Source organism: Seriola lalandi, unplaced genomic scaffold (genome assembly GCF_002814215.2).
Source record: "Seriola lalandi dorsalis isolate HSWRI2012SDOR001 ecotype SW California unplaced genomic scaffold, Sedor1 jcf7180002054374, whole genome shotgun sequence".
NCBI classification, from domain to species: Eukaryota; Metazoa; Chordata; class Actinopteri; order Carangiformes; family Carangidae; genus Seriola; species Seriola lalandi.
In genome coordinates, this window is record NW_019524927.1 from 64,567 (window position 1) to 85,451 (window position 20,885).

At 39.4% G+C, this 20,885-nt stretch overlaps 1 protein-coding gene across 5 annotated transcripts in view; it reads right to left on the reverse strand.

The window, feature by feature from the left end:
* Positions 1-20,885, reverse strand: part of ppp1r9a (protein phosphatase 1, regulatory subunit 9A) — a 51,890-nt gene that overhangs the window by 496 nt on the left and 30,509 nt on the right. For 2 of the 5 annotated variants that reach the window (XM_023408841.2, XM_023408840.2), the window contains exons 7-21: positions 15,951-16,103; positions 13,506-13,559; positions 12,471-12,700; positions 10,722-10,818; positions 9,186-9,321; positions 7,404-7,492; positions 6,416-6,578; positions 6,161-6,230; positions 5,629-5,688; positions 5,348-5,396; positions 5,132-5,176; positions 3,691-3,810; positions 3,118-3,141; positions 2,617-2,799; positions 51-2,268 (exon numbers count right to left, since the gene is read on the reverse strand). In XM_023408841.2, the coding sequence (XP_023264609.1) occupies positions 2,086-2,268; positions 2,617-2,799; positions 3,118-3,141; positions 3,691-3,810; positions 5,132-5,176; positions 5,348-5,396; positions 5,629-5,688; positions 6,161-6,230; positions 6,416-6,578; positions 7,404-7,492; positions 9,186-9,321; positions 10,722-10,818; positions 12,471-12,700; positions 13,506-13,559; positions 15,951-16,103 (1,656 nt within the window). In that variant the 3' untranslated portion in view covers positions 51-2,085. Of the gene's footprint in view, positions 1-50; positions 2,269-2,616; positions 2,800-3,117; positions 3,142-3,690; positions 3,811-5,131; positions 5,177-5,347; positions 5,397-5,628; positions 5,689-6,160; positions 6,231-6,415; positions 6,579-7,403; positions 7,493-9,185; positions 9,322-10,721; positions 10,819-12,470; positions 12,701-13,505; positions 13,560-15,950; positions 16,104-20,885 lie in introns of those variants that run through there. The other 3 variants (XR_015437420.1, XM_023408843.2, XM_023408842.2) reach the window with 3 other exon arrangements.

Below are 20,885 nucleotides of genomic sequence, written 5' to 3' on the forward strand. Positions count from 1 at the left end.
GTGGGGTGGGGTGGGGGGTATTCACAGAAAGGTTCAAGTGTTACAAAATATTTCATAAGAATACATCATGAGCAGTTTATTGGAGTAACACTGGAGCAGCACTATGGTTGTATTAGAGGAAAACCACAAGCACAATGGGGGAGTATTACTGTGTTTCCTTTTTGCTTTGCATGTCCAAACCTTCCTTCATTTGATAACAACCATTTAAATCTTTAAATCATTTTTAATTAACAGTTTTCATGATGTTTTGGCAAAAGGAAGTAATCATACAATTCTGGATAAATCATTATTAGGTGTTAATAATACTCTTATTTTGTATAAGTTATCATAAACAATAGACAGTTTCTTCGTTAAATACAGAAATAAATAAATAATAACATTAACAGATCAGTCTTACTGTTGCATTGCATGGCGGGATCTGTAACCCCAACTGTTCCTCCTGTTCTTAACCTGTTACCAGTACACCAGGCAGGGCCCTTAAGACAAGAGGGAGTATTACTAAAGCTGCCTTCTTTTCTATCACGGTGAAACTGGTGTCTGTATATTTATTGTAAACCTACGCAATGATTCCTGGGAATGATAAAGAAGTAACACAGGGAACATGTCTCTCATAGAGCTTCATAATCCTAAAACAAAAACTGCATGAAGTACATAAGTCAAAATCAGTTTAAAAGGTATAGTTTTCATCTAACAAGTAAATCAAATGTTTTTTTTAAATCTTACTGAACCAGTTTCATAAGAAAATTAAAACTATATTTCATCTATCAGGTGCAATTTCCAGTGTAACATCAGTAGTATCAGGTAATCTTTAAGACAATTTCTGCACCTCCTGCATCTGTCCTCGATCACAGAGACGAACCACGTATATGGCAGCATTCCTAAATATTATTAAGAATATTCCAGAGTAATTTGCATGGTGAGCTTGACTTCTTCTGAAAAAATAAAATGGCAATCAGGAATGGATGACTCAGTTTAGTCTACTGTATGTGTTTCAACACTCACAGAAGCGGGTAGAGATCAGAAAAATTCTACTACTCTAGAATTTCTAAAGGCAGCGGCGGGGTATTACTTTGTTATCGAGACAATATAAAAAGAGGTCAAAAGCAGGTTACAAGCAGAGTCAAAGCAACATTATGCATATAAGCAGGAAGTTTCTTTTCATCATATTGTTTTGTTTGTTTGTTTTTATGGTACGGGTTAGGTAAGTTACAAATTTCATGATTACATTGTACCTGAAGTCTCCATTAGAACCAGTCCAATGAGCACAGCATGTCCTTGTTATTCATAATTTGAGAACTGCTTTAGTAATGTTACATGTATACTGCACGGAGCACTGGACGAGCCAGTGCAGAGGTTAAATTTACAGTGCTTGCACTTCCAGTGTTCTTGCAAATGCTGAGAGAGTTTGTTTCTCTCTGTGAAACTTGGTTCCCAGTTCAGTTCCTATTGGACAGTTCCAGTGTTGTCTTGGTCAGTAGTGAAAATAAGCAGCATGGGGACACCCAGTGGTGGGAGATGAGTACTGCCTGACCTGTATGTGCTTCAAAGCAATAGAGATTCCACTGATCAATGTATCTGAACAGTATACACATAAATCTATCAAAATGGCACATCAGAGATATTTGTATCTGTATTTATCATTGTATATGTACATGGTCATTGTGTCTAAAGGTGTTGTGATGGATACTGCAGATGGCTCTGAGGATGATATGGGATGAGGATGAAATGAGTATAGCACAGACTTACTCTGAATATGAATAAATAAACCCAATTTACAAGCTATAAACAGCAAAATAAATAGAACTTAGTAAATTATTAAGTGGCTAAAACACAGGATAGGTGTAAAACTAGGCAAATGAAGGGGCAGCATCCTATTATCCAACTGCTCATTTTGGTTTAATTTGCTTGGTGAAAAAGTCACTCAACAATCTCTGACAGTTTGGGGTGGAGCTCCACCACTGAGAACTACTGAACTACTGAGTAGGCGTCCCTCAGGGTTCATTTGCGGGGCCTACTGACGTTCTGTTCCTCGATGCTACTTTTTGTGGTGCTACAGTAAAGCAGGAGGTGATCTAACGATTCGCTTCACTCTGCTGCGCCTTCTTTGCGCGCCTCTTTCTGCTGCTGCTCCAGCTCTCTTTTCCGTATCTTCTCGCGCTGTTTCTCCACCTTCTCACGGTTCCTCTTGGCCTTCTCCATCAGAACTTTAAGGTCTTTGATCTTTTTCTTAATCAGGGCACGGTCCTGCGAAGAAGTGACTCCAAGGGCCTGAAACAAAAGAATGTGCATAAGCATCCTGCTTCCTTGGTCTATTTATCTGTTTAGATAATATTATAACTTGAGGGATGCTAGATTTTAAAAAATTCTGTTACAATATATCTGAAGATTCAATTATTTTTACATTAACACATAACATAAACAAACATTTTTGAAACAATCCAACTAGGGCTGTCACAATATCAGATTTTAAATCTACGAATTCATGATAACAAAATTATCAACCAGAATGTATACTAATACCAATATACTATATCTATATCTGCAGGCTCTAACTTATCTGTATGTGACTACAATATATACACAATATATGTATAAAAACATTAGGTTTTAACCTACCTTTAGCTCAGTGCTACCCAGCTGTAGCAGCTGTTCTCCATCTATGCTTTTGGCAGTGAATTCTGGGATATGGTGTTCTAAGTTGAGGCCCACGAGCCAGTGGGCCACTTGCTGGGAGGTCCACTCTGTAATGGTGCGGTTCTGCCACTGATACTGCTTCGAAAACTGTCCCTCATCTAGGATCTGAAAAAATATAACAAAAAGAAAAAGAAAGCCCCAGATGAGATGCACAAATCTCCAATTCTAACATACATCACTGCACTGAAAGTATATCTTCTACAGAAAAGAGTGAATAATGACTTGACCATAAAAAATGTATAAAGTGGAAATAAGAATAAGAAACATTAATTATTTGGGACATGCAAAAAAAAAAGAAACGAAACTATGAATTGTGTGGGAATGAAATATGAACACATGGCTTATACTCAACACACACATACACCACAAGACACACTTTCAGTAAAACACATGTCCCCTGTAGGCTTGCAGCCTCAGTCTCACCTCATCATCTATCATATCCAGACTCTGAATGTGGCGGCATAGAAAACAACAGAAAATGACTGGGTTGTTAACAGAGCAGCAACAAAATGGCTTCCAGCAGCCGAAAACAACATTTGAATACAATGAGCCTAAACCGGTGCACTGATTTTAGCTTGTTTGTTATCTGCAAGAAGGATATGAGAGAAGCAGCTCCCTCCCTGTAGAGAATAGAGGATGTTTTTTTTCTGTCAGAGTTATCTATAAAAATGATAAATGGGGGCAGCGACACAAATAATAAAGACTAATATTTTTTTTAACTTTATATGAAAAAACAGATGCAATGTAAGAGCAAATGTCTTTGTTTTTCAGATGTTCTTGTTTGTATTTACATGTAAATTTACTAAAATACTAATAAGGTGCCTACAACTTTACAAAGCTGGGGTCTATATTTCTATGTGAACTGACAAATTACTTTTCCTAAGTAATCACTATGAAAGCTTTTGTTTAGGGTTTGTACTTTTGATGTGGTTCAACTAAATCAATCTCATGTTGATTCTGTATCTGTATGTTGATACTGTAAGATTGTACATGGACCTCGTCTGAGGAAAGCACCAGGGTGTGTGAGCGTCCTGACATCTTGGCTTCACTCAGCAGACCGCTGATCTCCACTGAGCTGCTGCTGCTGGCGCTCAGATCATCATTCAAAGTGGGTGCCTAAAAAAAAAAAAAAAAATCAAAAACACACTTCTAAGACTCGTGGTGAAACCCAACTGGCTCTGAGGCTGAATTTAGTTGATTAGTTGGAGCGCTTTTCTCTCATTGATGTTTCTGTGAAGTGTTATTGATTAAAAGCGACATGACGCTGCATTAGTATGTTGATGCTGTAAATTTAATCAAGCAGGAGTTATTAAATCTATTTCTTAAACAGACGGATTAGATGAGGAGCGAATGAATCGAGAAACTGAAGGGCTTTTCCCTCTCAGCACATACCAGAATGACTGATGTGCCTCATCTTAACATTTGAAAGTCAATAGAAACTACAGTAGACTAATATATTTAAGCTGTTTGATAGACTGCAAGAGGACAGGGCTGTGCACATCGCTCATTTTTCAGCTGTTCCATTACAGCACAAACTGTAAATGTGATTAGTGGTGAGGAATGATGTAGCTGGATGCTTTCCAATTCCAAAAATCTGTCTCTCTCTCTCTCTTTGTCCTTGTGAGTGTGAGATAGTGTGGACATTCAGGGAATTACATTAAGATCCAAGACCTGTGCTCAAACAGCAAGAGACAAGCTGCTGCTTAGAAATACAGACTATCAGGAGGAAAGAAGCATGTGCAACACTTGCTCTGTAGAAAAATATGGCTGCTTGTCTTCAGCTTCAGATTCAGCTTCCTTTGTTGAATCTTTACTTTAATGCCCCACATAACTATTAAAGGGCATAAATTGTGCATTGATTTATCTTCTGATGTGCACTCATCTTAAACTGAGAACAAGTCCACGGAGAGAAAAAAAAAAGGACTAGATTGGTGCAGGATCAAAAATAATCTCCTTCTTAATCCTAAAGTAACCACATCTGATATTACACAGGATTATAAAACAGTTCATGCAAGTTCCTACCCTGCAACAAACGCCCATGTTAACAGCTTTAATCTTATTGAATTAGTATGACATTTAACTGATTCAACATGCCTTATGAAACAAGCTGCACTGGGGACACTCAGGAACAGATTTTTCAAAAAAAAAAAAAAAAAAAAGGAATTTAATACTATAATATAAAACAGATCACATGATTACTAAAATGGAAATTTTTTGCAGTGTGGCTTTGGACACAGCTAATATTATAAAAGATATTTAGGATCATGTCAGTCTACTCATTGATTTTCTTGCAATTAATAATGCAATTACGCATTTCTGTGCTTATGCCACTACAATTCCCTTTGCTACTAAACCCTGTTTACCTCTTAGAGTAGCAACGCATACCCATTTCAGTGGATTGAGGTATAATTGAACAAAACACAAAAGAATACAATACCAAGTAATATGAATAGGAGAAGAAGTGGGGCCATGGGAGGGAGGTCTGTTCAACAGAAATAACACAATATATCAAAACTAAAGGGTGTACCACAGGAAAACCTGTCATTAAACTTACAGTATGTAAGTATAAGGATATACCTGCTGTGACCGGACTTATAATTATTATCATTGAATCATTATTTGTTCAGTCTACCAGTTACCAAACTTCTTTTACCTTGTCCTTGAGTTTCTCTGGACTGTCCTCAGCTGATGGCTCTGTGGAACTGGAAGAGAGACAGAGAGAGAAACGGAGGGAGGAAGATATGCAACAGAGGTCGGTGATAGACGATTACTGTACCACACTTTGATAAACAGCTCCTGAATCAGCAATCATGGAGGAACAGGTACATCAGAAAATCTGCTCTAGAACACTGTCCTACAGTTTAGTGTTCATTCGCTGGAGCCAGACAAGCAAAAGGAAAACAGCACTGTGACTCCGACACAATCATTATTTACCTGTTTCCAGGTGAGGCTCTGGGATCTGTGTCCTTCACTTTGGTTTTCCTGAGGGAGGACCTGAATGAAAAGTAAAAAGTAAAAAGTAAAATATGTGAAGCAGGCTTTGATTGTAATGGAATAGTGTTCAGTCTTTTATGTCCTTTGCTAACCACAGACATTTAATAACAACTAATGCATTGCTAAATAAATTTCAGACTAGTTACTCAGTATTCATGTACTTAACATGGTATGTAAGTATGCCTCCCATCGCCTTCAGTTTTATTTTCTCATCACTGGTACCACACTTAGCATCAGCCTTTTAAAACAAAGCACCTCCCATGGATTATATGGCTCCAACCTTCTCTCATACTGTGTTTGCACAGATAATATGTAGAGAAAACACTTGAAATCATTTCAAAATCTCTTAAATCCTATTTGGCCTTGTGCCTGATGATCATCTATCAGCTTCTTCCTACTACAATTCCCTCAACAATGTATGATGGATTGATGTGCTCAAAAAGATAATATGGCGCTCCGTTTGTTGTCTTACCCAGGGTCCAGAGCTTGTCTGTGCTCTTCCAGGCTGTGAGAAGGGCTCCACATTGCAGGGGTCTGAGAACCTGTGATCACAAACACCCAACAATGAGATTACTCCTACTTCAATTAATGGGCATACATAAATAAATATCAGAAAAGGAATATGATAATGAGAGTCATGTGATAGATACAGATGGATAGTATATATAGTTACAGATGCATTAAGTGACCATTTGAAAATTCATAATGAGGGTCCAGGTGTACTAACCATCCTGGAGGACTCCTGTGGTGGACGGTGGGTGCAGTGTTCGTCTGGGGGAGCCTTCTGCACTGCCGGGAGCCGTGAGCACCACAGCTCCTCCATCACAAGAAGCCACGCTACGGATCGAACCAGAGCAACTGTGGGCTGGACTTCGATGTCCCTCTGATACCTGAAGACAGATGTAAACAATAAAAAAAAAAAGTGGGAAAAAAAGATGGAAGTCAGTGGAAGAGGAGAAGGGAGGCCAGAAAGGAAAGTGAGATGAGAGAGAAATGTAAGAGAGGAAAGGCAGAGAAAAATAATTAAAATTAAAAATTAAAAGACAAGAAAGCAAAGGCTCAGAAGTGGTCCCACAAAAAAGAATAAAGTGCAATCAAAGGAAAACTGATCTGAGCAGCCAGTACTGCAGACTAATCTGAAAGAAGTCACTTGACATACTTTCACCATTTCTAATTCCTTGCCCTCTTTTCCCCTGGAAGCCTCACACTGCCCTGTTTCTGTGTTCCTGCCAATTCTCATCCGATTCTCGAGCTGTTTATCCAATCCGAACTCATTCCTGCTCGAGCTGAGTTAAGGGACAGCATTAGCCAGACGAGAGCCTTTCGTCCAGAAAAAGACTGTGGCTGTTATTATCACACTGGGAGAGACAATAAGTTGTGACAGCGCCACAGACTCAATTAGTGCCGCGGAGCAACACACAGCAATTAATCCATTGAAGGAATAAAGTGGAATGGACAGGGGTTAAAGACACACAAACACACTGATGGACACACACACAGTAATTAGACACCCCGTGGTGAAATTAAGGGCATATTAAAAGTAAGTGTAATCTAATGAGAATAATGGAGCTTGTTTTATTAGAAAAATCACATGAATCCAAATCACATCTGGCTGACATTTGAACAGATGTTGTTAGGCAGGAAGTCTGTTGTATATTAAAGCTTCACTGAATAAAAGAAAAAATGTGCAGATGTGTGTGTGTTTTGATACAAACCTCTCCCTCTGTAGAGCTGATGCTGTCACGGGTGACTCCTCTGTAACTCTTCTTTTTGCTGGGTGAGTGGGGAGAGCCCTCCCTCAGGTCTAGAGTTACACACACACACACACACACACACACACACACACACACACACACACACACACACACACACACACACATAACTGTGATTTAGGTTGACATGGTAAAAAAATCCACTGTGTGATGCAAATGTTCATCAATTATGTGCATGTTTTTTTTTTTTTTTGTTCCATCCTTTATTTTTAGGCACTTTATTTGGCCAGAGCCCCGTGTTGACACCTCCCATTGAATACCTCTATTAAAAAAACATCAGCTCAGATTAAATATCAAGTCTTCCTCCAAAAGTAACACTATTAATTAGGCAGGGAATAATCATGTTTCTGCTCATTCCTTGAGTGTACAGGGAAACGCTGTCAGATGAGACAAATTTGAAAAAGATCATTTCAGCAGATCCTGTCTTCTCCTCCCACATACTCTCTCTCTTCATATCCCGTTCCAGCCGTCTCCCTCCACCCCACCCCCACCACTCTTCTTTTTAATATTGCATAATGGGCTGCGTCACTCGGATCAGTGCAGATCCAAACACTCTGTTATCCCGTCTGCACTGTGCAGTTTCAGATATGGCACTTCTCTGTGCAGACTCTGCTCTGACAGCTGCAGCCACTGAAATAAAGCCAGCAGAGCTTAAAAAGACCAGAGGAGAACAAAGCCAGACAGATGTGCTCAAAGGGGATAGCTTGTTTGTTTTTGTGTGCCGAAGAACAGAGTGAAATGCGGGACAGAGGTGAAAGTTCATGTGAAGGTTAAGGCAGTGGGAGGGAGGAGGATTTACGTGTAAGAAAGCAGGAATTGCACTATGTGTCTGAGTTTGTTTACAGTGTGGAACAAGACAGTCCTGTCTTTTCAATGTCCTTCACTGGGCAAGACAGGTCAATAAACTGCAGGGGCTAACAAAAATGGTTATGGCAGTGTTGTTGAGGTGTATTATGGGTCAACTTAAGGAAAAACAACCTTTCTAGGTCCATAGTTTATTTATACAATCAGAAATTTGGGGAAAGGTTTATTCACAACCATATTCTCTGACATAAATTTGAGGGGATGCAGATGTCATGCTCACATCATCTCTTACTCTGCTTTTTGAGAAGTAACCATATTCATTAGGGAATATGTTTGTTCACTATCTTGCTCAAAGTTCGATGGAAAGATCGATACCGCTCTCCATTCAATAGGAAGCTGGAGCCAGGAGGCAGTTAGCCTAGCTTAGCACAAAGACTGAAAACAGGAGGAAACCGCAAGCCTGGCTGTGTTGATAAAACAAATCAACAAACAAGCACCTAAAAAGCTCTATAATTAACAGGTTATGTTTTGTTTGTTCAATCCCCCCCCCCCCCCCAAAAAAAAAAAAAAAAACATAAAAAGACAACAAGTGGAGACTCCACTTGTCACTGCACCCACCCAAGAAATAGTTCAGCAAAAAAAAACAGATAAAAAACCAGAACAAAACTGTTTATACACTTTGGATTTTGTACAGATTAAACGACAGAGATACAACATTAGCAGCTGTAGTAGTGTTGGTAGGCAGATTTTGTTACTTCTGGACAGAGCCAAGCTAGCTGTTTTCACCTGTTGAATGGATAGACAGGAGAGTGGTGTTGATTCCCTCATCTAACTCTTAGCAAGAGAGTGAATAAGCATATTTCTAAAACTATTCCTTTATATCAGAAATATCATAATAATGACCCTCTCAGAGAAACAGACCTCTGGCTGGTGCTGCAGACCTGACAGGGCTGTGTTGCTGAGCACTGAGCCTCTCAGCACTGTTGCTGTTGTTGTTGTTGACCTGGATGCCGTTCTGCTTCATCAGCTGCATTAGCTCGGACTCTAATGCTGCAATCTGTAGTGGGAGAGGAACCAATCAATGTTAATCAGCCGAAGGCATTTACCTGTCAAAACAGCTGCTTTAAAGCATTGATACATTTTGTTTTGAAACATGACTGGATGATCTTTAGTGCGATGCCCACAACCCAGCTCTCATGGGGAGAGCTGGGTTGTGGGCAGCTTGAGGGGGCAGCTTGAGGGGAGCTTAGTCAAAAAATACTAACATTTGGATTGCAAGAGGAAAGAGAACATGGCACAATGTAAGTTCTACTTAGAGATGTATAGTAATAGTAATAACTAGAATGGCACACAGTAGAGTGCATGAAGGAAAGTGTTAAAGAAAAAACCCTTTAATCAAATCCACACCCAAAATTACTGGGTTCCTCCCTGGCCCATGTCCCATCCAAGTTTGGTGCAAATCAGTTCAGCACTTTTTGCTGAAAAATAAACAGACACGAGTAAAAACATAACCTCCTTGGTGGAGGTAATAACAGGACTAAAAATAATTGTAGCAGTGGGTGGCTTCGAGTCAGACTCTACATTGCCACAAAATGTCAAATATCAGTAAGATCTATCAGGTGTAAGCAGCTGCAATAGTTTTCATTAATGTTGAAAATAAAAATTAAACTTTTCATGGCTACTGGGTTTTGACTGATTTAACTTAATAAAACTTGGTTTAATCGTCAGAAACTTGACTTGTGACTTGTTTGATCGGAGCAATGACTTTGTCTGTTTGATTCTCACCACAGTAACTTGGTAACAACACATTAACTGCTTGAAACCTGAAGGTTAAGACTTGAAACTTGCTTGTTACTTGCATATGTGTTACTTACTCCCACCTGTGCCATTCACCCTGTACAGTGCAGTGCAGTGCTGTGCAGTAGGAGAATGAGTGTTGAGTGTGGAGAATAATAGCAGGGGGGAGGTCAAGTTGACTACCCATTCAACTGTGGGGCATGGCCTGAGACTTGTGCAGAAAACAACACAACTGTCATGTTTTAAGACTAGGGAGGCAGAAAATCAGTTGACAGCAGAACGAACCACAGGCCCCTGGACACCAAGTCCATCTGCTGTCACTGTCCAGGGAGGAGAAAAGCCTTTTTATATGCGGCAGAAAAAAGCACAGATAGTCTTCTAGAGGGAAAACAGCAGTGACGGAGTGCTGCTACTGATCTTTTTTTCACAATTTTGATTGATATGAGAAGAGCTAAACCCCAACAATCCTATTGATCATCAAGCACAGAAAAGAGCCACATTGGTTATTAGTTTATTTTCACTTCAGGGATTTCTATTTTGTTCAGAGACCAACGTGCTGAATCTTGCAAGACACAGACAGAACAGCTAAGCAGCAGAGAGGTATACAGTTAGGACAGAGATGAAAGATGGAAAGCATGATATTAAAAAGAGCTGATTTACCCTGACTTGCAGCCCCTGGATCTCAGCCAGGTGAGCTTTCTCAGCCTCCTCCAGCCGCCTCCTCTCTGCATCCTCCTTCTGGATAAACTCCACCTCTCTGGAGGGAAAAGAGGGAGGAGAGTGCTGAGTAGGTGTGTGATAAAACAGGAAAACAGGAAAACAGGATGCATTTGTGTGAGCATGTGTTGCCATGTGTGACTGGGCCTGTCCCTCGCTCAACTGTAGAAATAAGGCCAAGGCTGTTTTAGGATGTCAGCGTGACTCACAGTGAACACACACACACGCACACCATACACACACATACATACAACACATATCGACACCCCAAAAAAAAGCACACATATACACACATATCCCTAAGAATATGAGATGCTGCCTGCTTTGCCCTCGGTCTGGGAGCTCGCTGTCTCTCCTGTGCGGCTCAGTCTTCTACTTTAAGATAAGCACTGAGAGTTTGTTTCATTAGTTAGCTTCCATTTGGCCTACAGGACCAGAGCCAATTAGAGGCAGTCAGACTGGGGCTGAGCAGGAGAGGTTGTGATGGGACTGACCAAAGAGATCAACGCACTGAAAAGCAGGAGAGCTGCGCTGCATTAGAATAAGAAACTCAGCTTTTACTGTTGAAACGGGATAAGACTTGGGCTGAAAAAAGCCACGCTCTGCCTCATAGAGGGAAATGCAGCAGATATTTCTCTTTTTTTTTTTTCACTGAGGCAAGTGCGGGCCGCTGTAAAAGGAATAATGAAGGAATTCATCCAAAATTATTTATGAATACGTACATTTAATGGCAGGATTCAAGCAATGACCTCATTTAGGAAATGGTTCAAGTGTTGGAGTTACAATAGATGTGCAAATGATGTTTCACTCTAAGTGGTTCAGTAAGCAGAAGTTTCTGACTGCATTATGCTGCACTCAACTATGGCAACAGACTGGTCTGGACTGAAAGACACAGAACTTTATGGAGCTGACAAGACAATTTACAAAGTTTTAATATTGTTTTGAAGTAATTAATGAGTTTCACCAGTCTTTCTCTTTAGATTAAAGCCACTATTTGTAGGACTTTTTAATTTTATCATCCCACTGTGGCTGAATCAAAAAAACACACTGGCAGACTGAAATGCATGTGACCCCACAAACGCACAAATCCGACCCGGAGACGCAGGAAGTCAATGGGCTAAAAGCAACACATAGACTGCAGCAATTCTGACTGGGATTGTCTCATTTTACTATGATCAAAATTGAATTCCATCTGAATAACTTGAAAGATTTTATAATGACCTGAAAAATAAACACACAGGAGTGATGAATGATGATTCAAATGATTTTGATCAAATCAAATGATTCTTTTTTTTATTTATTTTTTTATTTATTATATTCTTATTTCTTAAATTGCTTCTGTTTGATATGTTTGATACATCAGTGGTGCAAAAAGAACGGTTTGGAGTTTTCTCTGGTCTTTCTCCCAAACGCAATGAGGAAGGGAATTAGAGAAATTAGGAGAATTCAGGATCAGTTTTAGTCTCTTATCTTATTTTATAATCTCAACCATCTTGGCACCTTACGTGTAGCGTAGACATGAACATTTTGAAACTGAATCAATATCAAGCATGTATCTCAAAACAAGTGGTGATCCAAGGCCTAACTGGGTATCTTGCTTGACCTTCTACATTAGGTCATAGTCAGCATACATTCCTCCGTCAATCCCTGATCACAGTCTAGGATGACCACTGTAACTCAGGCTTCACTTACTTCTGCTGGAAGTCTTTGATGAGTTTCTTGGCTTTGTTGTACTTCTTCTCCAGAGCCTGGTACTGGGCCTGGGCCTCCTTCAGGTGTTCGTTGACGGTGTGGCAGAGGGTCTGCGCCTCGATCCAGTAGCTCTCCAGCTTCAACATCCTCTCCTTGTTCTCCTCGATGCTGGCCTTCAGCTGGCTCTTCTCCTTCTCCCAGCGCTGCTTCTCCCTCTCCACTGATGCCAACTGGAAGTGGGCAAAAATTACTTTATTTACAAAATGGGAACTTTGAATAGGATTGTAAATTTAACTAATAGTGCATAAGGACTCCTAGATCATGTTTTTTTAATTTTCAAAAGGATCTTATGTTTTGGAATAAACAATATCACATGTTACCAGATATAACCATATGGTATGGTTAATACCAAAACAAATCCAGATTTTAAAAACTCACAAAGACGAAGACAAAAGTTTCACAAAGGCTCTTTTTAGAGCAAAGGTTTTCTTTCAGACCACAAATTCCTTATTTTATTTCTCTGTATAAGTGGACCCATCATTACCCCTAAAAAAAGCATTTTAGGCACCACTTGATTTAATCATATCGACTGATGACACATTAATTTGGAAATTAATCAAATTAGGCCATTAACATTTGACAGAGCATATAAATTATACACTTCAGATGTGTAAGTAGGCACAAAGAGCAATAATCTGCAACACTACTAGGTCTTTCTAAAGACACACAACATTAAGAAGAAAACTAAAAGACACAATGCTGAAATATAAATGCACAACGCATCTATTGGTTTGTTTTGAAAGATATCTCAGATTTGTAGACACCTATTTGATTAAAAACAGGTTCTTTAATAGGTGTGTTTTTGTGATATAATCTGCTACCTACCCCTGAAGCTTTCCCACCCAAGTATGAAACCCTGCTCCCCCACTATCCTGACAACAGTTACACATCCTTTCACAAATTGTTTGAACTCTGACAAACTTCCGTCGGTTGCACTCCCCACCAGCACCCACCCTGCCAGTTTTAATCGCTTACCTTGTTTTTAAGCTTCTGGATCTCGGCCTCGGTCACTGTGTGTTTGATCTGGAGCTGTTAAGAGAAAAGAAAAGATAGGGGAGAAAAGAGAGGGCGGTCAGATAATCAAATGCATGGCTGCGCAGGCTCTCTCTGCTGTCGATATAGTGTGACGGACGGAGGCAGCCAACCCTGTCCTCCCCTGACAGCTTCCCAGCTCCAGCATTGACACGCACTCTCAGAGGAGAGGCAAGGAGAGGCAAGTGATAGGGGTAGATAAATCACTAAATAGTTTTAAAAAGTCATTAGCATAGCAATAAATCTAGAAAATTCAGACTTTTTTTTCATTACAAAATGTGATGTGTAACTTCTCAGATGGAAAGAGAGACGGACTTGGAGAGAGACGACAAAGGAGTTATGGATGGAAGTTGAGATGTGCAGTCATTTCGAGGCAGACACAGAGAGGGGGTGCGATGATGAAAGAGCAGAAATAAAAAGAAGAAGAGGAGATGAAGAGAAAGAACTTGATATGGAACAAGAGATGCAAAAATGGGATCAAAAGAGAGCCCTAGTTGGTGAGACAGAAATGGAGAAAAGGAAGAGGAGTGATAATGGGAGCTGAGGGAAAGTTTTGAAGTGTCAAAATACTAACAATGTTCATACTTTCTACTGTCATTTGAAGCTGGAGTTTTTTTTTCACCTTAAAGAATTGGTTCACAAGTTTTCAAGTCAGGTGCCCATATGTACATTCAAACAGCTCAGTATGGGAGCACTGTCTGGGGAATGAAATAGAGGGAATTCTATCCTACAAGGACTGTTGTGGATATCTTTGGAAGATAACCACCTGATTTAACAAACTCTGCTGAAGCCTCATATTAACTTCATAAACTTGAATACATTTTGTCCCCATCCCTTATATTGGAGGAGTATGAACAGTATGAACAGGAGGGATGATTTTACAGCAAGCAAAAACTGTTTCAATGCACATATGGGAATGTGAGTTATGTTTTAAGAAAGATTTTGAAAAGATGTTAACCTCTCCTTTAAATAGCACTTGAGTGAATTTACATACAACAAAACAAAGCAGCACAGCCTGTATCTGCTTGTTGCAACACTTAATTGAAGCTTTATGGTGCTTAAGCTGAGAGTTATAATCTAATATTCTAGATGCATTGGCATTAATTAAAAACACATTTCCTCATAGATCAGCAGAGCATATTAGTTATTTTTGCTTATCTTGACTTAGACAAACATTCAGTCACGTAGCTGGCTTTTGTTGGGTCTGCCAGGTTATGGAGATGAAGCAATGAGTCAAGAGTGGATTTCAAATTTGGTCAAATATTAATAAAATATACACACAACCAAAATACTAAACTTACAATTCAGTGCATGTCATGATGCCTGATGATTATACCAAGATCATCTTGCTCAACATCTGTGCTAATGAGCAGACTGAAAGACTGGGATTTGGAGAATAATATTTAAAAAAGGACATTAAGAGATGAATGTGTAAGCTTAAGAGATATTTGCTTGCTAAAAACAGATGCTTTAAACCTTTCCCTTTCCACTTCTGCACCTACAAGAACAATTTATATCATCTCATTGCTTAAAAGGCTTATTCCCCAGCTGCATGACTTCTTTTCTCCTTGGGGTGTGTAAGACAGCAGAGACAGCCAAGAGGAGTTGCCCTTTAAACAAAAAAGGTAAAAGCTACACTTTGGGGTGAGAGAGGTCAAGATTCAGAGAAAATGGAACAAATACATACATGCTGACACCAGGGATTACATTATGGTTTCACTCGATATCCCCTGCAGTGCCTGCAGTGTAGCTGAAGCCATTTGTTAAATGTGTCATACAGCTATTGTGGCATTCTACAGAAAGTGTTGCGGTGCCAACGGTGCTGGACTGTTTAATCAATATTACCAGCTTCGCGGCAGCCTAAAAAGCATAAATGACTTAACAGACAGTGAATCCATTTTCCATTTTTATAGCTGTAATATTAAGGTGAGCTCATTGTTAGAGACGGTAGCAAAGGTGGAGCAAAATGGGATTCTATTCTCAGAGGCCGATTGTGAGAAGAGTTGCCAAGATCAGGATAGAAATCAATTCAAATACAAAATGTTTCAAATTCTTTCTTTTCCTCTGTGGGTTTTCACCAAACATGGGTAGTTTGAGATGTAATGAGCATAGGTCTCACATTGCTTTTATATTCATGCCTCTAATAATCCAGCTAAGGAATTAGGGAAAACTCTGCCAGGTAAAGCAGGGGTGCCAGACTTGTTTAATTGAATTACATTTTTTGTGTAGCTAAGTTATTCGAGTGGGTGTGTGGGTATATTTGCAATTTATTCTTCAAAGCAGTGACAGAGAAAAATGTAGTGGGCTCCCATCAGTTGTGTAATCTGTACTTTGGGATATTTGCGAGTAAGGACTGATCTGTAGCTGAGGAAGTGTAGATGAGTTTACCTCTCTAAACTTCTGGTAGAGTTTAGTGGCGTCTAATTCCGAGGGAGACAAGATGTCTTCCGTCTCTGGCAAGTCAAACACCTCGATGCTCTTCTCTCCGCCTGCCACTGTTGTCCCCGTTTCCTCGTCATCTGTGGCGTACTCTCCTGTCTGCTTTAAGAGGAAACGTAAAGTCAGTACCAGATACACTTCATTCATACAGCAAAATGTAAGGATGTGAGTGATATCTACTTTCCCTTTAATCCTGCAGGCAAAATGGAGAATTTTACCTCCTAATTCAGAAGTAAAGATGGAAATGATGTCCTTTCTGTTTTTTTTTGTTTGTTTTTCTTTATGAAAATCTAAAATACTGAAAAGAAATCCTCAGTATACCATTATATATCAATATAACTGCTGATGAAATGTTTCGTTTTGGTTCCAGTTGTATATTGAGCAAGGTGATATGGCATTTCCAGCTGATGCCTTTGTTTGGTTTAGGAAAAAGTGGTACAACTTGGGAAATAGGTTAAACATTATTTTTATACTACAGCAGAGAGATTTTTTTTTTATTCAGATGTTTATGATGGTCTTTGAGGTTTCTGGAAATAACTTCAGAATAACAGTAAGTGCTGTAAAATGACCTTTTACGTTTCTCAAAGATCAGGGGGTGTTTATTTTTTGAGTCGTCACGTGCTTTTCTTTGTGACTCAACTGTAATGGTAGTGGTAGTGCGTGAGAGACATAAACTAAGGCTCACTTTAGGCTCAGCCCTTCAGAACGATATAAAACAGCCCATGAAACATCCTTTTCTAAAGACTTGGTGTTTTGACGTTTACACTTTTGACATTTGTACAATGACAAGACATCAAAATGTCAACCAGCAAGCCAGCACTTCCAACCAACTCATGAAGCTTTCTGTAACTTAAATAGCTAGCTAGCTATAGGTAATAAAATCTATCAGTGACAGTTGTCAGGTGCAACCAGCAAAATTAACAGTTGCCAGCTAGAAATAAAATAAGGATGTTGCTTGTCTGTACTTTTGAAATCACGTAGTCATTGTTCCAAAAATTACTAAAAACTCCAAGCAGTAAATCTATCACTGTTGTTATTGAAGACTTAAAAGCTCAACGGGGGTAGGAAAAGTATCTAAGGGGATAGGGTTCAGGGAACTGCCTGCCTCATCCAGTAAAGCTAATAGCATTCACCCTTCAGGCTGCAAATCAGCCAGGCAGTCAGACAGCCAGCCATCCAAGTGCAGCATCCATTTGTTACCTCCTGCTTTCTTTCTCTGTCTTCTTTCATCTGTCTATCTCCCACCTCTCCTTAAAGTGGCATCAGTCAGAGAGCATCACATTGCTCTACCTGCTGAACATTGCTGGCACTACCAGAAACCTCATGTTCCCTTTTCCTCACGCCATCCTCTTTTTTCTTTCTTTTTTACATAACTAATGCTATTTTAATGCTACTGGTTATATAACATTTAGTTAACCCACTTAGTAGCCAAAAATTTTGTCAAAAATGAATTGGTCTGACAGCATGCTTAGCCACAAGTGTCATTTCTATTAAAATAAATCATGAGATAAGTTATGCAGGCAAAATCTGGATGTCACTTTTTATTATTATGACACATTAGTCACCATCTTGCTTCAAGTGTGAAGAGGTTACAGGTCAAAACTAGTGAGGGCTGACTCCATAATGATGTCTTTAATGGAGCTAATTCTGAATATTAGCAATATAGGATTAATCGGAAACAACTTATTATTACAGCTTTAAAAGATTTAATAGGGTTGAAATGGACAACATTTTGTGATATGACACTAATGCCGTCATTATGCTGCATGTATCCAAGGCAGTTTTTCTTTTCTCCGATTCTCAAAATACTGAATTCTGAATGTTGGCATCGGCCATTAGGCATTGGATCTAAATGGATCGGCTGATTCAGTTTTTGGCTGATGACCAACAGAGCCTGATATTTCCAGTGGAGCCACTCTATGAAAGCATCTCTGTTTCCCTCTAAGCATCATGCAAGCTTATCTTATTCGACTTTATTTATTCCTATCAATCATTCCAAGATGATCACGTTCCATGTATAAATTTTATCATCTACATCAAACGTAAAAAGAAATAAATTGTTTTAAAGTGTAGAGAATTAATGCATGTAATATTGATGATTCACTTGGCTCCAGATCTCTTTGACTCTGTATGTATCTATCTACAATTCTATCTTCCTGTTGTTATGTTAGTTAAACTTTCAGCCTTGATCTCTCACACGTGTGCTACAAATACACACACACACACACTCTGTCTCATCCCTCTCATCATCTTGGCCTATATCCTCTCCACGTCTCTGTACTTCCCTCCATCTCTCTCCCTCCCAAGATGACTGTGCTCAGGCCTGATTTGACTGCATGCATGGTTGACAAAGAGTACTATTTCCATAATGGGCTTGTTTGTTGCCATGGTACCAGCATTAAGCATTAAGGTCCCATTTACTGAAGGAGGAGTTAACCATTGAACACATGGGAGGGCAGTCACCAATTTGCATATGATTAATGGATCACCTCCTACCACTTGCAAGAACAATCAGGAGGGAAAGGGACGATTTGAGGAGAAACCCTGCTGTTTGGAAGGTGTTCAGCGTGTGATGATCAGCACCATGAATGTCAAATATGGGTATGGTGTTGGCATAATTACTGACAGTCAGTGCTGGAGGAAGGGGCTGTGATTACTCTTGACTGGAGGGAGAGTGCACAGACGCCACTATGAGAGGCTTTGACTCGTTGACAGAATTGTATATATTGTATATGGATCTTTATATGTATGCAATACTATTTATTATTTGATTACCTAAAGTTGTATTTTAGGGCCGAATTGATGTGTGAATTGTCGAGTGACAAAAAATTTGACATCGATTTTCACATTTTGAAAACACAAGAATCTTTCCCATCTCCATCTCACTATACGTTCCATATGTTACAGCGCCGTGTTTGTGTGTGTGTTCACGTTTCCATCTTGCTGCAGCCCCAAGAGAAAATATCTTTTGATACAGTCAATAATTGACTGGTGTCTTCGCTTGTTGACCTCTTCATAGGTAACTAGTAGCTAGCTTTTCTACACACTTTAAGCAAGGGCTACAACTATAAAGCTTTAAAATCAACTATTTACCTATTTACACATTTGTAGTTTTGAGTGAAATATCTTGAGAACTTAACTACTGGACGTATTGCCATGAAGTTTGGTATACATGTCTTCTTAGGATAAAATCTAATAACTCTGCTGATCCCTGGAACATCTAGTGCCATCATCAGATCAAAATACTAGCAAAAACTAATGTGTGTAGTTCTTTGTAGATAATATTAGCGTGTTAACAGGCTAAACTGAGATGGTGAGTGTGGTAAACATTATACCAGCTAAAAAGCATTGTCACTGTGGGCATGTTAGCATGCCGATGTTAAAATTTCACTTAACCCTAACCCTAAGTACATCCTCACAGAGCCGCTGGCACGGCTGAAGACTCTTCCTCTTGATTTAAAATATAATATATAATATATAGATATATATTGATCAGTTAGTATAAAAAAATGACAGAACATAGTGAAATATAAAGTATTTTTTAACATGCAAAACCATATATATTACATTTATCATCATATAACAGGGAAAAGCTGAATATTCTCAAATGCTTTGAGGTAAAGTGGAAAATCGAAGTGGCTCATCAAATTGTTGACACTTAATTTTCAATTGACTAATCATTTCAGCACTTTCAATCACTTGTTTTTTTTTGTTTTTTTTTTAGAATAGTTAGATTGACAGAATATGTAGCGTGTGTGTGTGTGTGTTTCTCCCATGTGTTTTCACATTTAACTGGTGACAGATGGGCATGCATGTGTGTTAGATTAGATATAATCAAACACACTAATGGGCTGACGTGTGTGTGTGTGCGTGTGCGTGTGTGTGTGTGGTGTGCGTGTGCGTGTGTGAGATGTGTATTGCTAACTGAAGAAGGATCCCTTCCTCATGGGACCTGAACCCCAGCACCAATAAAGAGCTGTCTGTCACATCTAGCCAGGCAGCACTCAGAGTGAGAAATAACCTCCCTCCTCGTCCACCTGGTGAGAACTTGATCAAATATTTATAGAGATATTAATATTGATGAGTTCCTTTTATTGCCCCATAGATCTTTGTAATGGTTTTGTAACTATTTACCCTATTGGCAGTTACGTATAGTTATGGTTGCCTTGGTGCTCCACAGTGACAGATCTGAAGTGTGTTTTTACAGGGGTTTGCAGACTATGTATGGATAAACAATTTTAACACAATCACCATTCTTATGTTGATGTGCCCTTGCGGGAATCTGTGGCACAGGGTGATCATTCACATAAAAAATCTCTAGATTATTTTGATTTTCATTATACAACCTAGATCTGAAATGATGACGGACAGCAGAAAACAAGACGGCAAGGAAATGGAAGAAGGGGCGTTTCTTGTGTGAATAAATGACTCTTCAAAGCATGCCTAGGTCTTTCGTAATGGTTGAATTACAGCCTTTATTCACCATAGGAGCTTTAATAAGAGCTGACAGTGTTACATGTATATGTAGCCATGATTATGGGAGCGCTGGGATCAGCTTCCGGGGCCTAGAGAGGAGTTCCTTATGCATGAGGGCTTTCAGTCTACCATCCACCAGGAAATGAAAGACTTCAAACAACACTGATGAAGTTGGAGCAAGAAGAGATGCCTGAGTGAATGTGTCTGCATGTAAAGCTATGCATGAGTGCAGCTGTTTCGTGTGTGTGTGTGTGTGTGTGTGTGTGTGTGTGTGTGTGTGTGTGTGAGGATACACTTTGATTTACTTTACTATGGTGTGCGCTTACATGTATATATACAAAGTGAGTGTGCATGCGTGCATGTGTGTCTCCAGGGCACACACACACACACACACACACACACACACAC